The sequence below is a fragment of the Numenius arquata genome, chromosome 2 (genome assembly GCF_964106895.1).
Source record: "Numenius arquata chromosome 2, bNumArq3.hap1.1, whole genome shotgun sequence".
NCBI classification, from domain to species: Eukaryota; Metazoa; Chordata; class Aves; order Charadriiformes; family Scolopacidae; genus Numenius; species Numenius arquata.
The window spans coordinates 22,912,193-22,934,315 of NC_133577.1; the positions used below are offsets into that span (position 1 = coordinate 22,912,193).

The 22,123-nt window shown below is 35.2% G+C and overlaps 1 protein-coding gene across 3 annotated transcripts in view; it reads right to left on the reverse strand.

Moving 5' to 3' along the window:
- The window catches only part of SIPA1L2 (signal induced proliferation associated 1 like 2), an 83,972-nt gene that overhangs the window by 19,979 nt on the left and 41,870 nt on the right, over positions 1-22,123 (reverse strand). For all 3 annotated transcript variants that reach the window (XM_074163477.1, XM_074163470.1, XM_074163462.1), the window contains 7 exons: positions 16,950-17,207; positions 13,344-13,427; positions 11,703-11,806; positions 11,189-11,292; positions 8,179-8,567; positions 4,304-4,528; positions 1,550-1,703 (listed from right to left, as the gene is read on the reverse strand). In XM_074163477.1, the coding sequence (XP_074019578.1) occupies positions 1,550-1,703; positions 4,304-4,528; positions 8,179-8,567; positions 11,189-11,292; positions 11,703-11,806; positions 13,344-13,427; positions 16,950-17,207 (1,318 nt within the window). The remainder of the gene's footprint in view (positions 1-1,549; positions 1,704-4,303; positions 4,529-8,178; positions 8,568-11,188; positions 11,293-11,702; positions 11,807-13,343; positions 13,428-16,949; positions 17,208-22,123) is intronic.

Genomic DNA, 22,123 nt, shown 5'->3' on the forward strand with positions numbered 1-22,123 from the left:
ACGTGGTTAAAGAATATCAAAAGACCCCGAGCCTAATTAGGGACCACATTAGGCAAACGGTTAAAAGCCTTCACTCTCTGAATTGGAGGGTCTCTGATCCTCTTTGCTTCACTCAAGATTCCCAGCAAGCATCCTGCTGCAATTCTTGGCTGTTACACAGTCTCTCCAACCTAATACTGCATCTTCTATCTATAAAAGTTGTTCACTAGCTATCCAAACATGTTGAATGTTAATTGTTGGAGCCTTACAGTTTCCTTTCAGGGTGCAACAATTAAACATTACCTAGAGAGTTCATTATTCCCTGATCTATGAAGAAGGTAAAACCAAACCAAAAATGTGATTTGATCTTGTATAATCTTACATATTCAGAAAATTCCTTTCTAGCTTCTCTGTGAAAGACAACTAACTCACCTACACCAAGACTACTACCCTCTATGAAGACATAATCAAAGACAGGATGCTGCCAAGTCCTACGGCTGGGGATCATCTGCAAGTCAGGGCCTAGAGTCTAAGCGAGCTTTTGTTTGGGTGTCGTGGAAGAAAGGAACAGCAGTAATTTATCTCAAGATGGCCACACCTCCTCACTCCTTGTTGTTTCTCATTTAGGTAGCCAGAAACAATGGCAGCTCTTGAAATCATCACAGAAAACCAATTATTGTATCAATCACAAATCATAAAAACCTCTAGGACATTATTCATGAGAATTTTAACACATAAGGCATACTTAATATACTGCATGTTAAAAAATATATATGATCTGAATTTTAAATTCAACTATGCACTTAGAGGATTCCCATGTGCTACTTTTGTTCAGACCTGATGATTATGCTAATTAGCACATTGTGTAAACACAGTGGGTTAAGAGAGCATTGAATTAATATCTAAGTGTGACTATTATCTCAAGAAATTTAATTGCTTTGTGCTTTATTCCATATTAAGCACAGAATTCAGAATCATGTATGCTTTGGGGAGTAGTAAATTTTAAGTTCTGTATCCACTTTTTGTGGACTTTTAAGTATTACCCATTGTCTTCATACTATAGAGATTAGATGTCTGCTCTCCACTAGCACTGACAATTACGTCTTTTGAGCAGTTGCCACTGATACCTACACAAAATTGTGATTCAGACTTCAAACAGAGCTGTTGGTACTGAGTATCATAGGGCAGGGGAAAGTAGGCTACTTTTATCTACATGCCTTAATATCATATAAGGTTTATAAATTTAGGCATCCAACCTTGAAAATGTTACTTTTAATCTTTGAAATTATAAATAAGTTGCTCAACTTGCACCTGTCTTGGCTTAAGCTTAGCAAAGACATACTTAAAAGAATACTGTATTTCATACATAATCATCAAACTGGATATCACTTTCATATTGTGGGAAATGATATCTTGGGACTTATGGTCAGTATTTTTAGCATCCTCATGGAATATTCTTGGCTTGTACAAAATGCTAATGCCTTCTCTACAGCAATTTTGGGAATACCAGAAATTCATTTCTAAGATAACTATGTCTGAGATACAGAGAGAGCCAAAGAAAGTAGCTAACCTTTCTTCTCCCCTCCTCCATAGAAAGGCTGTCTGGCAGCATCAACTTCAGAAAATCTTCTTTGGATAAGACTTGCTCGCTTTCAACAATGGCGTTCCTCACAGAACTTTGGAGTGGACTCGATGCGGAGACAGCATCAATATCATCATACACTCTGTTGAGACAATTGGTGTTCTTAGCAAGAGAAGCAATAGTGCTCTTGGATTTGAAAGACTGCATTCATATTCTGTCACAAAGTAAAAATTGTTAGAATCATCTCCTGACACAGCTCATTCTTATTTTGAACATTTTTTCGATCATTCTATATTTACGAAACTGTTTGTGGGTCCAAAACAAAATTCTTAAATTACTGAAAAAATCAATTTTAGGAATTCTAAAGAACAATTTTAAAAAGTGTAATGCTTGTTTCTCCTAGCTTGCCTCTCTTTTTTACACACCAAACTTCTCTATTGTTAAAGCTGTATTTAAACATTTCCAATAGATCATCACAAAATATTTTAACTTTTACTTCCTTAGGAAATAAGAAAATCAATATTCTATAATGTGATGTTGTATCCAGATTCACGATCTGGCCAAATTACTATGTTCACCAATGGCAGTGTTTGAAGTGTATTGGTAATCGATTGTGCCATGTGTCAAGTGTGTTTTATTATCAGCCATTTCATAAAGCGCTTTAGATAAATAAAACAGCCATCTTGCTTAATTATCAGCATATTAAAATGTATTTACAGTCAACAAAAGACTGTCAAACTGAATTATTACCTTTCAGCTTCCTTCCAGCGAGAAAGAACAGAGAGAATTTTAACAGGTTTACTCTGAAAATGCAATCGAAGGAACTAGAGATTCCCAATCACACAGAATATACATTTGAAGCCATTACTTACTGCCAAGTGCAGCATAATCAGTGACTCTGTCTTCAGCAGACAGCAAACAAGCTTTGCTATGGTAAAGTGTAATTCTCAGTGAATTATATCCTATAGTGGCACAACATTCAGCAATTGACCTGATTTTCATCATCACTGCTAATTAGAGATGTTATTTTATTTCAACATAATTATCCTCAGAGAGATATTTCCTCTCTGTAATGTATAGAAAGCTTTCCTAGAAAGAAAGAGGTGAAGCAATGCTGTATGTCATGGACAAATCTGAAAATATTTTCTGATATACGAAGTGCTGCCTTGTTTAATTAGTATTTCTTAAATAGAACTAGCTCTTGAATATACTTTTCTAAATTGCTGTGGTTTCAGTCTAAATACCATGATTCATTAAGCAATTTTGTTCTAAGGGTTCCATTAAAAATGAAGAGAAATTGTTTCAGGAGTTAATCAAATTAAATATGCAAAAACTTGTGTGAATCAATGAAGTTACCACTGTTTAAGTGCAAATACTACTATGACTAAACAATGCCAGCAATTAAAACCTGGGGGGGAGTGGGGAGGGGGGGGTTATGGTGGTGCGGGGACTGAAATCACCAGTACAATAACACAAAGAAACACAAAGGACCAGGACAGGAAGGTAATAACAACTTCTACTTTTGAAAAATAGGAATTTAAGAGCTCAATTTCAGGCTCATATTTCACAGCACATATATTATAGTTTATATTTCAATTATGAATCTTGCCATAAATATGCACATATATGCAATATAAGATACTAGATGCAAATAATCCATTCCCATTAAACAAAGAGTAATCCCATATTAAACATTTGAAAATCAGGTACCGCATGTCACCTTGTCAATTTATCGAGATATATAGGGCTGACTATGATTTATTGAGAGATAAAAATGAATAGCCTATGCACAAAAAGAAAGCAAGGAGGTTATCGGAGAAGACGACTGTGAAGATTTAAAGGTTAGATTTAAATAGCAGATTCAAACATTATTTATTACTGTTGCAGCACTGGGAAAGTATAATCTTTATCTATATTTGAGATACTGCATCTTTTCCTTTTCCCTCCACCTGAGAAGAGCACATTTCCCATGAGCTATTTCTGTGTTAAGCTGTACATATAGCTGTTTGTTAAAACTGCTCTGAATAATTTTGTCTAAATGTCACTTGCTAGAAAAATATGTAGTTTTATTTAAGCCTGCACATCTTGTAGAGTCTCATGAAGAGAGGGTCAGATATATCCACACCTAACCTTTTTCTTGTGGGGTCCTAACCACCAGTTTGTACCTGTTCATTAAAAACAAAGTCAGAAAAAGATACCAAAGAACCACTAAAATACCCCCAACTGGAACTAATATTTCTTCACCATAGATCACCAATATGTTTATGGTCATCTCTCTCATCTGTAATGTATTAGCTGATGAAATAGGCAACAAGGTAGTAAGGTTTCATACAGAGCATCAGGAAGTAAGTTGTTTTTCAACTAACTAAAGCTCCTGAAGATTTGTAGAAAAGGTCTTTAAGACCTTAATAAAATTGTACCTTCCCAATTGTTTCCTAGAGATTCAAAATGGAAATTCAGAATGTCCGACATAGTCGGACATGTGTTTTTACCTACACACACTTTCAGAAATTTCTTTCAGCTTGCTTTATTTGACACATGGGAAAAAGATGCAGCTGGATAGAACAGGGGAGAAAACAGTATCATGTGACAAGTTATTGTTTTCTTTCGGATGTACCTTTGATATATAAAGGTATAGAAAAAAACTCAAACATTTAAAAATGAAACAGAATTTGTAATTTTTCATGTTTCTAACCTATTTTAAAATTTACCCTTCTTTCCCCAACAAAGTTAAGTTCTTACTCATGGCATTCAGAAACTTCAGATTCTTCAGGTGTAGGACTTCCTTCTGATTTTTTCCATCCAATGACATATTTACTCACTGCTCCTTGTCTGTGGTATGGTTTTGAAACGGACCCAGAAATCTGTTGACTACTATTCTGCGACACTATATAGACTTTGGAGGTATCTAGGGAGCCACTCTTTTTAGAGCAATGCGTTGATGGGCTTCCTGAATGATGTGACCCACTGAAAAAGTGAAGAAAACACACAAAAGCAAAAATTAAAACTGCTATACAACAACAAATCAGAAGCACTTTGCCTTGTATGCAGCTATAATTCTTAAGGTTGCAGTTTTCTCAAGGTTCAAATCAATGTAGCAATATTGGTACAGTAATTTTCTACATAACAGCAGTGTATACATTAAAGCTCTCTGAGAACAGAACTGTGATGAGTTTCTAAAACAAGTAATGTATATAATTCAACTTGCTGAAATGCCAATGGAAACTGATATGAATTAAAATTCAAAGACTGTTTGACAGATATATATATATAGAGAGAGAGAGAATTTGTGCATGCAATCTTAAGTAAATATTTACACACACATTATTAATGGTAAAATTCCACTTACATCAAGAACTACATAGGGGATTACCCTAAATATCCCTCTTATTATAAAACTCATGTGCTTTTCCACTGCATGTTAATTTTGCCAGTTCACGCCAGTTTAAACCATGTCTTTCATTCAGTACTGTTGAGAATTTAATATTAACAGAAGTAAATTTCAGTTCAACAAAACCAGTCCTCTGGATAATTTTAATAGACTCTTTTATTACAAATAATAGCACTAGTACGTATTAATGTAACTTTTTACTGAAGACTCTCAAAATTATTTAAAATTAACTAAAGCAAATGCTTCCTTGAAGAATAAATTTCTTCCTTTCATCTTGGAGGTGAAGTAAGCAAAGCATTCAGAAGCCAAGTACCTGGCTTAACATCAGAGGTTGGAACTTGAGGCAGCAGCTCCTACCTTTTGTTCGTTGTTGGTTTATGAATAGCAAACACAGTGTTATCTTTTAATCTAATCCCAAGAGAATTGGATTAACTCAGAGAGGACCAAAAGGTGTTGCTGAAAATTTAACAGACATGGCTGCTTTGCTGTCCGTGCAGAGTCAAATACAAGCAATGTACATGCATAGATGTCATTAGATCAAATTAAAATGTCTACTGTGGAAGAAGGTTGAATCATTAAGGCAACGGATTAATAATTTTGATCACATTATGTGCATTTAATCTTAAAACCAACTTATTTTTCTCCTCCCTCTTCATCCTCAAAAAGTAGAAACAAGATTATGAGGTTTTGAGGGAGGAAAATAATGTGGGTGATGTTCAAAGCTTTTTTGCTTGCTACACTTGCAAATATGCAAAGAAATTATGTAAAGATGTGGTGAAGAAAATAGTTCAGTTATGAAAAACTAAAATCTAAAGATGAAGCAAACATTGAAGCACAATGTAAAATACATTTCAGATCGACAGCAAGGACATTATCCAGAGGAATTTAGACTTTTATTTGTAATAAATTTAAGAAAAATTGAGCATCCAACCTCATTCTGTAGGTTTTAAATAAGGGGATATTTTTGAATTGAAGAAATAAATGCCTATAAAAGCCTGGGTTTAGATATGTAATGGTTGGAACAAGCAGTATACAGTTTTAGGATCCAAAAGATGTTCTATGTAAAAAACAAAGCAAAACTAAAGACAACAAAGCTAAGTTCTTTCAGCTACAGTAGCATGAAGGTATTTGATAATTCATGTGCATAATTAGTATAAAATAGGAGAGATAAAACCATTAATAACAGAGCTGTGATACATAATATTGTGCATAGCTCGTCATTCTTGTGGTTTGAGATACTGTTTTCCTCAGCAGATTTAATTCCATAAATCTTACTCAGACACTACAGTATTAGTTTTTTCAGGGAGTTCTTTATCTGATGATGTTAGATAATCAGGCCAGTATCTTTCAACCAACTAACATCTTTCCTGGGCATCAAGTAACAAGAATACAATTTTAATAAAGAAATTTTGCATTTATAGATCAATGACATTCCACCAGTCTCTGGCATTGTTTTTTAAAGTTTTACACTGTTTCACTACTGCAGAACTAGTTTACTACTTAACATTCAAAAAATAATTGTGAATGAATGTCTCAACAGTTTTATAACTTCATCATTATAGATTATGAAGAAATACAAACTCAGTGTCTGACCAGTTCGAAAATATCCATAGGAATCAGCAGTAGATATCACATACTTGTACGTTGACTCAACTTTCTTATGTCTACTTCGACATGTCAGTGTTGCAGCATCACAGCTCTAAAATGAGATTTTTTTTTAATAATTATGCCTGTGTGTGTTGTATTGGTGATGCCAGCTTTCAAACCCAACTGCAAAATTATTTAGCGCTGCAACATAATTTGAAGAATATGTAAGCGAAGTTTAAATGAAACAGTTGGGTCACATAACTTAAGTCTGACATTTTCCTATAGCAAAAGGATTTGGCACACAAATTAGAAGGCGATCATTGGAAAACAATGCTATTGCCAAAGTGGGATTGGGCCATCTGAATGTGAGTCATCATCTCAACAATAACTGCTACTCTGGAAATGCCTAAGTAAACTCACTTAAAATCTATATGCTTTTTTTTTTTTTCTTTAATTTTTAATTAATCCATAAAATGTTTATTCCATGGAAGTGAGCAGCAGATTACTTAATGGCTGTCTGGCACTTTAAATACAACAGCTGCCACACAAGTGCTGAGAATACATATTCTAGCCATTAGAAATCTATTTCAGCTCATTATGAAGTCCCAGAAACACAAAGCTTATTTCTACCGCTTCAGAAGTTTCAATATATAAAAATAAATCTCAACACACACAAAGCAGAGTAAATCTGGAGCTTCTACATTATCACAGGGTTAGTGAAAGCTTAATGTGAACGCATTTACCTAGTTTTCACACTAGTCTATTCAACAGTCTATACAATCTTCTATAATTTGTGAAAAAATAAAATTTAGAAGTCAGAGTAAAGATAGAAGACTAATTCACCTATGTCAAGCACATAAAGAAGTGAGGATGCAAGATATTATTTGGTTATTTTCCTGTGCTTATTGACATTGAAAGCAGGAAAATCAGAGGGAAAGAAGAACAAAAAATTCCCTTCCACCCTTTACAGAGTAAAATCCTTAACAAAGACCAAAGCTCCAACTTCAAAGTCACCATAAAATGGGAATTGGGAGATAAAGACAATCAGCAGACTTTCAAAGTTTGCTTTACAACAGATGTACCATGCACGTATTCCACTGGTAAAAAAAAGAGCAGCTGAAAATCAATCAGAAATTCAGTTCAGCAAACAAAATCATAAAGCATACAGCACAATAATGTAAATTGGGGGGATCGTATGCAATGCAGTTTCACTGTATGTAAAAATTGTCCATCACTACATGTAAAAATTGTCCATTGCAATTTTTATGATTTCCCTCAGCATTAACTCCCAGTTGCACCATACTAAAAAAAAAAAAAAAAAAAAAAAGTATGTGAAGTAAGTTCTAGGTGCAAACTTCACTTTTACTCAGGGACATTTCTCAACTTTAAAAATCCAAGCAACGTGCACAAAGATACATATCAAATCTCCATCAGATCTGGGAGTAGGGCTAGCTATGCTTTTTAGGCAGACTCATCAAAATTTGCCTGAAAATTGCTCATATACGTGCATTTAAATACAATAAAATCAAAATCAGTTAAGTGCACTTTCAAAGAAAAGTAACCGGAATAACAAAAGTGAAAAGAGTTCTCTCCGTGTTAATCTATAATCCATAATCCCTAATTTGTAAGAAACACATACCTGGAATGAGAGGAGATTTCACTCAGGTCTCCCATACTGCCTTCAGCTGTATGACTGGTAGAAATAGCAGAGGCGTAGCTATGAACAGTGTACATTTTAGCTGGATCATCATCTGGCCCAGGAGCTTCAGAAGCCTCAGTCCACTGCTCAGTACGACAATGTACTCCAGATCTGCTGCCAGCAAGGTGCAAAGGGGCCAGAAGAGGAGCAGGCATGCAGGGAGCTGTATCAATTCCACTGTCAGTAGAGGCTCCCTTTATATATGTTAATCCAAGCAGCTCAGGATCCATCAGATCTCCAGAACCAAAGTGTTTTTCATCACTGTTGCTGGATGTATTACTAGATAGGGTGTTGCTGCTTGAATGGCTTGAACAGCTTTTGTCTCCAATCTTAACAACAAGAAAACAAATGTAAAAAGATCCTCCTCAAGTTAAATAGTAAAGTATTTATTTTCATATAAATTACTGAATTTGTGCCATTCAAAGACCACTTTATTATTTTTTACAGTATGCTATAATAGAACTGCAAAGTATGAAAGGAGCTAATTATACTACCAGTTTCTATGAAATGAATTGCACGACTGGCTAGACACATTAAAGGTTGATGTCACTGCAAATAAAAAGGCTCTAGTTCCATCTTCTATGGCAAATCTTAAGATCACACTTGAATTTTCTGATTATAGGGCCTGCTTAACATCCATAAAATTGCATTTCTGAACAGTTAAAATAAGCATTTGTTAAAGCTAAAAGAATTGGTAATTATTTGTTTAAATAAGTTCTACTGCAAATCTGAAAAACACTGAAGACTGAATTATCCTTGGCTTTTTCCTTGGTGTGGGTGAAATATGCAGCTTATTGGATCAAATCCAATTGGATATGTGGCTAGTTAAATTGAAGCCAATTGCGACGTATGAGTTCCAGATGAAAGTAACTGAAGTCACAGGGCCCTGAGCTAAGCATGGCTATTGAAGTGGAATAATTATGTCAGGCATTTGTGTCAATAAATTTGGGGGGGGGGGGGGTGTTGTTTTTTCAAGAGATTTTATAGAGAGTTAGATTAACTTATCTATGTGACAGAGTAGCCAGAATAAGGGCAGATGGACTTGTATTAGGGCAGATGGACTTCTACTTAGGTAGAATCTAAGTGGGGAGGGCAACTAACTTTTTTATGAGAACCCCCTCCTAGCAGATGCCTATAAACTTAGCTGTGGCTCATACATTAAAGCAGTTAGAAAAGGCAGCCCTTACAGAAATGATACTTCTATTCCATACGGAAATTAAAAGGCCTCAAAATCTGAGAAAACTGTTTTAGGGAAAAAAAAAAAAAAAGGGAGGGGTTACATTTGCATTCATTCTAACCTTTACAAGATGGTTGTCACTTTAAAAATAATGGAACAATTAATAAAAATACAGTAAGCAGTTTTTCCATGGAGAGAGACTCAGAGAAAGGTGTCTGGAGAAAAGGCACGTCACTTCTTACTGTAAATGTAAAATGGAACCAAAGTGGAAAGAAACAATGTGGGTGGGGGAGCTCAGCATAGCCCTAATTGTGGCATGTTGTAAAAGATTATGTCATGGAGCAAGATAAAAAAAAAACAAAAACAAAAACAAAAAAAAAAACCTGCAGGAATATGATATTTATTCCAGAGCAAAAAGAGCTTGAAGATAGCTGGTAAAATTCCCCTCATCTCTCTTCCCCCAAGTCAAAATTGATAAAAAGACAGCATAGACATTTTTTTCTAATGGTTAAGTATCTTACAGAGTTCTTGTACATTTGCTGTAGCCCTCACTGTGAAATCCACTGACTGGCAGTGTCATATGACAAACTGAACTGAACAAAAAGGGGATGCACAAGAGAACATTACAAGGTCGTTTACAAGGTGATGACCATTTTTTTCTTGTTTTACAGCATATAACAACAAAATTGCCTCATTTTCTTAGTATTATCTTTATAATAATGCTTGTTCTTACTTTGTACAGCATTGTTCTTTTGCACCTGCACTACGCATACGCAGGCAAACACAAACACAAGCCCATTATGAAATTTTCTGTTCAGACCCCCACCATCCTAGAAGCAAGAGAGCTGCCATTATTAGCATAAAACTCTGAAGTTAAGCAAACTTATCATTTAAGTTTGGTATCGGTGCTCTTTTTAACACTGATTGCTGCATATACTGATTCTAGCTTCCTCTTAACTTTGGCTTAAGGTAAAAGAAAGCATTTTTGTCTTCATGTGTATAATTCTACAGCATGATTCTGTTTATGATAGTACATTTTTTGAGAAGTATCAAGCTAGATTCTCATAAGGTATCTATGTACGTAAGACAAAAAACTGGCCTCATATTCTTACCAATATAAGTCTACAAATAGTATACAGATTCGCACTACAGATAGCAAGTTTTTCCATGTAACCAACAAAAAAAAAAAAAAAATAGAAAAAGATCGTGCATATCATTAGTGTATTTTCAGTCACTAAGTTATTGAGGATTTTGCCATTACTGAAGACATGACACTAAACTGGTAGACTAGAAATCTGTTCAGCATTCCCAACATACAAACTATATTTTTATTGTCCTCATTGATAATTATACTACATGGGTATTTCACACAACATGACAAGTGGTATGGTGAATATCATTTTTTTAAAAGGATTTGAAATACTTCCAGATTAAGCAAGCCAGTATAAATGAAGCTGTAAACACACAGTTAAGTGTAGACTATACCAGTTTTATCTCCTCAGTGCCCCAAACCTAAGCCCTCTTGGAGTTCTTAGCTTATAAACACAGATTAAGAATAATCAATTCACCACATATCTAGGTGAGTATACTCTTTGCCTCCCAAAACACACAGTGGTCTTCATAAATCACTAAAATGCATTTTTTAGATTTATTTCTTTAAGTCCAGGGTGAAGGGGGTTTTTTGTTCTGGTTTAGTTTTGGGTTTGTGGTGTTTTTCTGGGTTTTTGTTTTTTTTTTTTAGAGTTTTGAATGACATCCAAGTAAAAAACTTACATGTGATAGTTTGTTTGGCGACTCCTTGCCACTGCCTTCTTTCTGTAAAGCCCGGTCTTTGTAGGAGCTCAGGACTTTGGTCGATGGTGCATGCCACTTGGTTTCTGCCATAAATAATTGTGTTTTAATTTCTGAATGCTAAAAAGATGAGTATACTGCACAAAGAAAAACGGCACATGGCTTAGCATCAGGTTTCAAGCCTGCATGCTATTTGGAATCAGAGATGCGTGTCTTTGCAGAATTTCCTAAGATCTAGTTTTTCAATGATAATTAAACACAGTTCAACCTGCTTTTCACCATTCATGAGGCTTTCTGAAGTTCAGGAGTAGTTTGTTCCAAGTATTATCTAAATATCCCACAACATATTCTGTTAGACTGTCTCTAATAGCCTCTGCTTTCACTGCCATATTACATGCTCTTTGTAATCAGACCTCCACATCAGAAGGTGGCTGCACTTCAAGAGGCACTGCGTGGCAAAGAACATTTGTTTTTAAGATACAGTGGCTTTTATTACCAGAATGTCTAGTTCCTTCTGAAGTTTCCTCTCGTTCTCTGCCTCCTTCACACTCCAGTGAGCCTGAGCCTTGGTGGTGTTCATGGAGCAAAGGGGACTGGCACCTTTTAACATAAGCAGAAAATTAAGCTGTTTGGGTTTTCTTTCCTAGAAAACCAGTTACATGATGAACAACAACACTTTTTACTCTTCAAAGCAAATATTTTGTAAGTGATTTGTTTAAACAATCATCATTCCCCCACACCAAGCAGGTGTAGTAACATTTCCAAACACTGCGTGGAAATAATGTAATTTTTTCCAACAGCACACTTGTATCTTAACTGTAAACAGGCCAAGAAGACACTGAACTCTAAATGCATTCTTGGGGCTATATATCCAAAGTTTTTTTGCAACGGAGGACTACGGTAACGTATGCTTAACTACTTTATGAACTAAGCCCCACAGAACGCAACTCTGAGTTTGGCAGGTTTTCACACTCAGAACATGTAAGCTAGCACCAGATCCATTGCTTTGTATTGTATTGCAAAAGTTAAATTATTGCACTAAGTAACACTTGAAAACCAAGGTTGCTATTAGAAATCAGTGTGCTGGAAAAATGACACAAGATGCTTTTTCATGTGTTTACTGTCAAAAAAAAATGCTACAGTTTTATTTGAATAATTAGCATCTATTTAGCTGCCAGAGATTTCCATGAGTATTGTGAAATTCCTTGAGGTGTCTCCAAGATATTGCGCATATATATATATATATATGCTACATGGAATATCTTATCCACAGTCATGCCAAAGCAATATTAAGGTTACAGACAAGGAGTCTTGTATGTTTTCATACAAGCTGATGTTTTCAATATTTACATTTTTTTCTGAAAAGTAGCTTCTGAAAGCCAAGTGGCAAGTCTGGACTGCTCTTGTATTATGCTATGTAGATACTGCCATAGCTTAATGTTTTATAACAGGTTTTTTTTGGCAGCTATATTTATACAAAGCAATACATTTGAAGTAAAGTAATTTAGAACAAATGTCTCACATAATATTCTTCTAATGAGAACAGTATACTGGGGTGCTGTTTTACATACAGATAGCTAACTTCTAAAACTTCAGCACCAAGGGATTAACAGGGATGTGAAAGAACCATCTATGTACCACAACAGCCTTTTAGGGAGAAGATACATCTGAAAGAGTGCTACTTTTTTGAGGAGAGATGCTAGGGAACGGATGCAACTGGAACAAACACAGTTGGAAAAACCTTTGAAGATCAGAAAGATAATTTTTTAATCAAATACACTTCCACTGAAGCAAAAGGAGGGGAAATTATTATTCTATTCCAGTTCTGAGCTACTAGCTGATTTCTGGGTTGTTTCTGGGAAAATAAATCTAAGAACTGTTTGTTATTTGCCTGAATTGTAAAATAACAATTTGGTCTTGAAGAGTTAAAGTAGTATGGCTTCAAAATTGTATTAGCATGCATGTTACGTTAAAGGTTAGTAAACCTGTATGTCTTAAAATATACTAATAGATTTTGCTAATAAATCTATGATATCGAACATCCACACAAATTTTGCTTCATAAAGAAGACGCATGGGAGCTGTAAGCAAGACATTATAAAATTAAATAAATAAATATATAAATAAATCACCAATACCCATCATATCCCACTTGCTGTCTCCATTGGCTGCTCCCGCTGGGCCCTGGGTCACTGGAGGAGGACTGGTTGCTCGGAGAACTTCTGTAATGTTTACTAGAGTCATTAACAGTGCACTGACATATTTGTGGGGTTTCAGATTTGATCTGGGTTGTGCTTGTTTTATAAAATACATTCAATTTTACAAATAATGCAGATGCAGTATAAACACATACTCATTTTGGGAATTTACAGCTTGATCAGTTTCATAAAACTTAATCGAGTATTTTTAAAGTATATTATTTATTTCATCACTAATAAAATATTTCCTAGTGAATATATAAAAAAGGCACAAAGAGAGAAAGACTAAGTGCCAAATCCTATTTTTGTTACATCCAGCTTTACTTCTGAACAAGTGGGACTACTCAGGAGTCAGAGCAACTGGATGAGGTCTCTAAATCTATACATCAGAAGCTCTCACGATAGATCAGAAATGATTGTTAGCCACTTCACATGTATTCCAATTTTCAACATAGTAATTTAGAAGAGGTAATAACAATACTTTTCTATTTTATTAACTCTTTGACAGAGAAAAGCAATAAGAAAACATTTTCTTGCATAGTGTGATTTTGTACTTATTAAACTTCTGAGCCTCATATCTTAACAATATCTCTAATTCTCTTCTTGGATTTCCAGATAGTTGAAATGCAATGTTCAAATATTGTTTTAATCGCCCTCCTATCCTTCACTTCTGTGCATATCAGTCTGTAACTAAAAAATTACTTCCCTCAGTGACATTACCTTAAAGTCCCTGTATTCCTTTTTTTTTTTTTTTTTTTTAATATTATGGTTTCTGTTTGTTTTTAAAGGCTATATGTAGAAATGAATGTATGTACTCGGGGGAGAGGCGAAAAGAGGTACTTTTGGATTTATGTACAACGTTTTTCCAAGGATATGACATTCAATGAGCAACTTTACTGTTCAGCTTGAAAATTTTAAAGACATTAGCTATTACATTTTGTCTAACAGCCAAACATATATACAATAAGTAGATTCTATAGTGCCTAATTTTTCAGCATGTCTCTCTCATAAGTATTGACAGGACTGAGCCTCTCTCAGTCAAGTGATACAGTCTATAGGCTGCTGTTGAATTTAGTTGCGTGTTCTTGCTTCTTACCACCAAGAACTTTGCGCATTCTTGTACAGCTTAAGTGATCCACCATTAAGGAATGGGTAAGTTATGATCCCATGTGTTTCCAGCCTCCAGAACGATGTTTAGGACATTGTCCTTAAAACTGGGACACTAGTTTTACTGCCCCGGGCTGAAGAACATCTAGATGCCAAGCCTCCCATTTGGTGGACAAGTGTCTAGTCATTAACCTACTAAACAAAAGGTGGCTACAAAAGGAGAACCACAGAAAGCCAGTCAGTGAATCCCTCACAGTTCCTTTACATAAGACTTGCAGGTGCCTGCTCTCAGGAATGGATTCCAGACTCCAAGTGAAAGGACACACTCACCTACAAGTGTAACTCAAGGACTAATGTATGTGGAGACTTCTTGGTGTGAAAAACCAGAGTGAGTCTCACTGAAGCTTCACTCTCAGCCGCTCAATATAAGCAGCTGTCACAGAATTAGGCATTTTGTAGGAACAGGAGTAGAGCTTGTATTTCTTAGTGACTTATATGATTCTATGATCAATGCAAAAACATTTGAATTGCCTTCTCAAAGCTTTTAACTCTCCTCAGGAACTCTCTCATATCCTAGGTGCATAGGTGTTCAGTTCCCAGTTTTTAATTTCGCTCCAGGGATTGGGCACCTAGCTTGTACACGTCACAGTAGTTGAACTGTTGCTGCTTAAGTCTTTTACTATATCTAGCCCATGTTTCTGTTGCTTCTTCCTCTTTTTGTATCTAAAAATAACCATTTTATCACTGACTTCAGTGTTAGTTCATTCTCAGATCAGTTGCTATAACTTCCCTGTTTTATCAACCTGCTTCTTCCTGCCTTCACTCTTCAACTTGTCTAAATTGATATTGGGTCTCTGACCCTCTAAAATCTCATCATCATTTTCCTAGCCTGAGTATACATTTTCACCCTTGCAAGACTACTTATAAGCACTAATCAACCTTATTTCAAATTCTTTTCTTTTAAGCCCATTTCTCTGCTAAGCCATCAACTATGCCTCTTCCCATGTGGAAAGACCTTGCCAATTAGGTACCATTCTTTTCACATGTCACAGTTCATCATTTTCCTCTCTTTTCATTATTTATACTCTGTACTATGTCTTCCCCAGAATAGCACTTCTGCATTGTACTTGCTTAAGTGATACAGGAATTTCTTCATGACAAGAGATAGCTTCTCTCAGAATTTTTTCCACATGCTTCACTGAGTGTTAGGAGAAGCACAATTTATGTTTGTGAAGTTTTCTGGAAATGAGTAGTATGTCAGAAAGCTTTCATTTTTTCTTCTGTATAGGTGTACAGTATGCTTAATAAAGCTCCATACATCCTGAAGAATTTCTAGACATTTGATACATTGTCTCCTTATGCTTGATTTTACCGGGAATTTCAGTACAAGACATTAGGGAAAGTTTAAGTCTTATAACGGTATACACATGCTTACAGAAATGCATCTCTCCTTTTTTCAGGGGGTGAGGATGCAGGTAGGGAAGAAATAGAATACAAGTGGCCATATCTGGGCGTCTGCCTTCCCCAGACCACAATATAGACATATTTTCAAATACGTACTACAAATACTTGTATATATTTCAAACAATGTAAAAAGCCACTAATTCTTTTCTACTAAATAAGATAGTGTAGCAATAGTGGTACTTCATTATTTCATCCAGAACTTTTTAAAGCTATTTCAGACTAGTATTTTAGATTTTCATATCAACTAGACATTTTCGACATGCCGTATTTTTTCCTTGGAAATTAGAACTACATTGCAAACAACAAAGGACAGAGTTCTGATCATGACATATGGTTTTCCTAAATAATTCAAAGGTCAAATGTATTTACAAATTTTTAAAGTAATTTTTATCTTATGAAGAATTATGATTACAATAGAAGAGAGCTAACATTTAAGGATACCATCCCATCATCTAAGAGGTGTTACATATTCAAATCACAAGCTCTGCTTTGTTTAATTAAAAATAAAGCAAAGCATAAGGACTGGTAATGAGTTACAGCACCCTTTGAAACTATGCCAATAGCTTGGTAACGAGATTAAATAATTCATTTTTAAAGGGATGAGTTCATTTTATTTACACTCATTATTTGTTTAAATAGGATCCCAAAAGGTGAGGGACAGGACATTATTTAGATCAAAAAGTAACAAGGCAGTTTCCCACCTCATCAATTTGGGACTAGAGGGAAAGGTTAGTTGTCCTCAGCAGTAGGATCCCCAGTACCATCCGCTTTGATCACAAACAACAAAAGTCACTTGTTTCAAGTAGAGGGAACTGGGCTCAGTGAATGCTCTTCAGTACAACCTCAGAATTAAAATTATCATCAAAACTCAACAAAATAAGGCTTAAAAAAAAATTATACCAAAGTTCTAGAGCAGAGATACCTAAAGTAAGGCACATTAGGAAAATGACAGGCATTAAAGGGAGAGTATATTACCTTGCACCATCTGGCAGTTTTCTATCAAAGGAAGTGCTGCGAGGAATGGCTGTCTGAGCCTGCTGGAGAAGCTGCTGGCACTGCAGTCTGTCAGATGTTCCTAGGATTGGAGAGGCACGAGAGAGGGGCTGCCCAGCGGGAGTCGGCACCCGATGCCAAGTGGTATTCCTTCTGAAAGGGGTTTTATACTCACATGGGGTGCCTTCACTGTCAAGTTTGTATTCCACCATGGGTATACGACAAAGTTCTGAACAACCCCTGAGGGACAAATAAAAATGCTGATCAGTCTTACTGGAGGGAACAGAAAAAGAAATCTTTCATTCTACAGTCAGAAGTATATGCATATTTTTCTTGCCGGTGCCCAAAGGTGTTCATATAGCATTGTACAGCCCTTCAAATGCTTGAAAACTATCATACCAAACAGATAGGAAACATTTCAAAATAAAGGATTTTCTCTCATGTGCTCAAAGGTTTTTGAACTCTCTTCTTGTCCTTCAAAAATGAAAAAAATATTAAGCTTTTATAAATTAATCTGGTTTGCCTGGAAGAGAAATGGGAAAGCGGAAGGAAGAGACAAATCAGGAACAGTCTGGCTCACAACCTCTGCTTGAAGCTTACAGCGTGTTTAAACATTAACAGCATTCCAAGAAAGCATAAACTCAGGTAAAAGTAGTGGCAGTGTTCCCCAAAGGATCAGTCTGCCAGTGGGATATTTGCTGTAGACAGACTGGAGTTGAATTCAAGAGTAGTGTTTCAGAAATTAGTGAACAGAAACTTCACACCACTTTAAGCCAGCATTGATTATCATTGCAGATATTTTATATTCTCACATACTGTCTCCATTATATGTTTGATAAGCAGTGCATACGAAATTAATGTCTCTAAAGGAAATATCCTAAAACATTCTAATGCAGCACATGAAGTTTAAGTAAGAAATAGTGAAAATTTACTTCGCTGTCTCAACTACAATTCTGCTCTATCTCTTGAGCTGTCTTGATTGAGCTTTGCTTTTGTTGAAAACTCAATATTCACCATTTCCAACTAAATTAAAATCACCTGCAGAAAGTATAATAGAGTGTGTGTAAAGTGTTTCCAGTCTTAATCCGGAAAATGTTTTGGCACAAATGACTCAGCACAAAAGTGCAGTTTAAATAAACTGTATAGATTTTCATACATTAAATTACTGTGCCTTAAAATTTCTGAGCCAAACACCAAAATAACATTTTCATTGTCAATGTTCTGGTAAGCAGTTTAAACGCCCCCCCACTCATTATCAAAATGCTAACTATGTAATTTAAGGTTGTTGAAGAGAAGACCAGTGTGCAACTGTAGCAGTTACATAGTAGATACTCTGTATATGTCCACTCTGAGCCAAATGCTTCAGGCTCATGAATTTTGTGGTAGCGGACAGGCAAACTGTTTATCCTGTAGCATTAGGTCTCAGTCCCTGCTTGCACTCAAACACATGAAGAAGGTAAATAAAGAACTATAAAATATAGAGGATAAAGCATTGAGAGTGGAGATTAGTAGGTAATGTAGAGTAGAAGACACCATGATGAGGACAAGCTGAAGAGGGGTCACTAGAATACTGCGAAGGAGAACTCGGAATTCCTGGTTTTTCAAGGTTGTTCTGTGATCGGAAATATCAATATTAAGCTCACCAGTAAAATTTGCCAACAAAGCATAGTTGGACATGCCGGAATTTCTTACCTTTGCTTATTTATTTATTTATTTGAGTCTAAAGGATCGTGCTAAAACTGTGCATCAAAAGAACACTAATGTTGCAAGCTTAAGAACTCAGAAGGTAAGAAATTTCAGGGTTTTTTTGTTGCACATGTAACTTTAATCTGTCCTTTTTCTGTCAGTGGAGTAAAATCATATACATTCTCTTTTGCTTTCAGCAAAGAACTCTTTACCACATTCCATGCATATAACAGACGACATTGGTTGAAGAGGTACTATTCAATATATAACTACCATTATACTTTAACATGTATCAGATATTCAGTTGCATTTTTCTGCACTGTTTTGTGATAAGAAATTATTTGATGGCTGCATACTTTCACTAGGTGTAAAACTCATTTCTTTCCAGCTTCTCTTATCCCACAGCATTAGAGAATTTCACAAGAATGATTTTCTGTTTGTAGCTTCCCCATGGTGGTAAGAAGACCCTGATAGTCTCCTCCCACAGACAAGGAATGGAACTACAGAGAAACCAATGTTACAAAATTATCAATTAGTGGCAGAAGGTCAATTCGATGTATCTATAGCTTCCCCCTGCTCTGACAATGTCACATTTATTCAGACCATGGCTTCAAACTACTCCAGTTCATTTATTTTTTAAAATTGTTTCACGCTTCTGAAAACCACAAAGCACATGTTGGGCTCTTAGAATGATGAACACTGTGGAAAGGCCAAATTAAGCAAATTGCACAGAATCACACAAATATTTCTACTGCAGAAGCATACACAAAATGTATTTCTCCTCCAGTGCAATATTCAACTGCTTATATCCCAAGACCATTTTTCTCTTCATAAAGTACCCTGCCTCATTCACTGCCTGCAAGAAATGACACCACAGTGTAAGAGACTACAGCCTCTAGCAACGTAACCTTGATTCATTTCCAGAGCAGGTCTTCATGTCATATGAACATAGAAAGTTCCTAAAGGGAAAAAATAGCCTAAGATTGATTATTCAATTAAAGACTTCCATAAAGCTTTATATACAAAATGAACAGAACAAAGAAAGCCCACATGACATAGCAAGATAAATATTAGTTTTGTGCATTGCATAATTTTTCATGTGGCCATATACACAGTTTGTCATTATTTGACTAGGAAGTTGAACAATCATCTAGACTACAATTTCTGTTGATTTCTGCTGATTTCTTAGAATCATTTCAGCCCCTTCTTCATTCCTATAGACCTTAAATGTTAGAAACAAACCACCCCCTCCCCAACTTTAATTATTAGGATATTGATTTCACAGTTTGCCTTGGTAATTGAGAAAGTTATAGCATGTAACTGCCATTGTATCCCTTATTAGATACCCCCATAAAGTACTTTATTTTTACTTTACTGTAAAAATAGCCACGGGTTTTGAAGGCAAAAGGGATTGTTACTACTATTTAGTTTGACTCAGCTTGCTAACTGAGTGACTAAAGCATGATATAAAAATAGCAAAGAACAAACTTTCTGCAAAGAGTAAAAGTTTAAAATTTTGTAAATTTTTTTTGTTTGTTTACATCATGAAAATGTATTCCTCTGATAAATGGAAAAAAAAAATATTCCGGACAATGTTCCTGCAAAAAAAGGCTTACAAAACCACCCCATTTCAAATCGCTATTCAAATCTAACAGTGATACTTTTACATTCAAAATGGAGCCCCAAGATGACTGATGTAGCTGCTCTCCTCCCCCCCCGATTTTTGTGGTTAAAATGGAACTACTTTATATGGCTTCCTTTGTCACATAAACTTCAATTTTAATTTAAAAGTCCCAAATCAATCAGTTCAACATTTATATGAATAATTATGCTTCACTGCTTCACAAGCACTGCCTAAAGAACTGATAATGCAGTATACTGCGATATGTAATAGCCATAACTGTAGCTACCTTCTGTATCAGAAACAAAGAGAATTAATTACTTCACGCCTGCAATCCAGTAAGAATCCCCACCCACTGTGGATCAAACTGCAAGCTACCTTGCATGAAAAACCCCACAAAACTAAATGCAATTTCCTATTAAATATTTAATTTGACCATTATCTAACTTCTACTTATAATGTTACTTATTCCAATGGATGAAGAATATATATTGGCACTGGTATTGAATGATAACTTTTAATTCACTTTCTAATTTAAATTTTTATTTTTTAAAAAAAAATAACTTTAAAGAATATGTAAAGACAAATCTATATTTTATGGTTTTAAAAATATATTTCAATTTATGTTAAACAAGAATAGGATATCAAATATCTTTCCCAATTATAGTCAATACAACATTTTGAAAAACATTCTGGTTATTTATCAAGCAAGTGTGATCAAGTCTTAACCACATATCAGAAATTATAGCACTTCCTGTCCTTCACTATAGTTCAGTATTAATTAAATCAAATCTTCAACACAAAGCACAGACTCCTACTAATATCTTTGGTTCAAGAGCTATATTATCCTATAAAAATTTTGGTTAATAAAACCTACTCTGCAATTACACAGAGCATGATTCTATAATATAGCTAGCAGGTCATGACTTCATATTAAAATTTAAAAGTCCACTGTAAAAACCTGCAATATTCAAATGTTACTGCAAGGAGCATTATGCTCTGAAATGATTATCAAGCAGTCCATTAAATTTTTCAAGCTATGTTAACCAAACCTTTCAATATTAATTTAAGATTACATATAAAGGTTCTGTAAAAAGCTCTGTGAAGGGCCTACATTAGGCAAGGATGCTAGTTAAAAAAGGTAAGTGTTCATCTCCACAGAAAAGTTGGAAGCTTTCACATACTATGATTAGCAGTTTGCCACCTTGATAATCACACAAAAGCCTTCTTTTCAGTTATGTCTTACCGCTATCAAAACTAGTTGATAGCGGTAAGACATAACTGTTGATAGTGAACTACTGTTGATACTAAACTACTGGCGTTCAGTATTTAGACCCCAAGTATCTACAAATTTCATGTACCATGAATGATTTGTAAGGGTAATAACAAAACTAGAATGACTGGTTACAATTTAACTTTAGTTTAATGTATCACTGCTCTGAACCACTAAGGGGGATGTAGGGATACAGAAGTAATCATTGGTGTTCACCACTTGTATTACACCAATAAATTATCCCTTACTATCACCATTTCAATACAAAACATTTAATCTTGCTCAATAAGGAGTCTTTATCTGTATCAAGCATTGCAGTAAATAATTGCATTCTTCTAGCTCAAACTTTGCATTTGAAACTAATCACTTCTATTACAGTTCATGTTTGTTCTTACACTACAGCAGTTCCCACAAGGTGTCACAATGAGACTGAGGAGTCATCAAGCAGTCTATTAAATCCACATAATAAAACATAGATTAATTTCACATAATTGTAGGGACTTAACTGAAAAGCAGAATTTAGTAACTTAGTTTTGCTTAGACTCACCATGTAGTTAAATGAGACATACATGCATT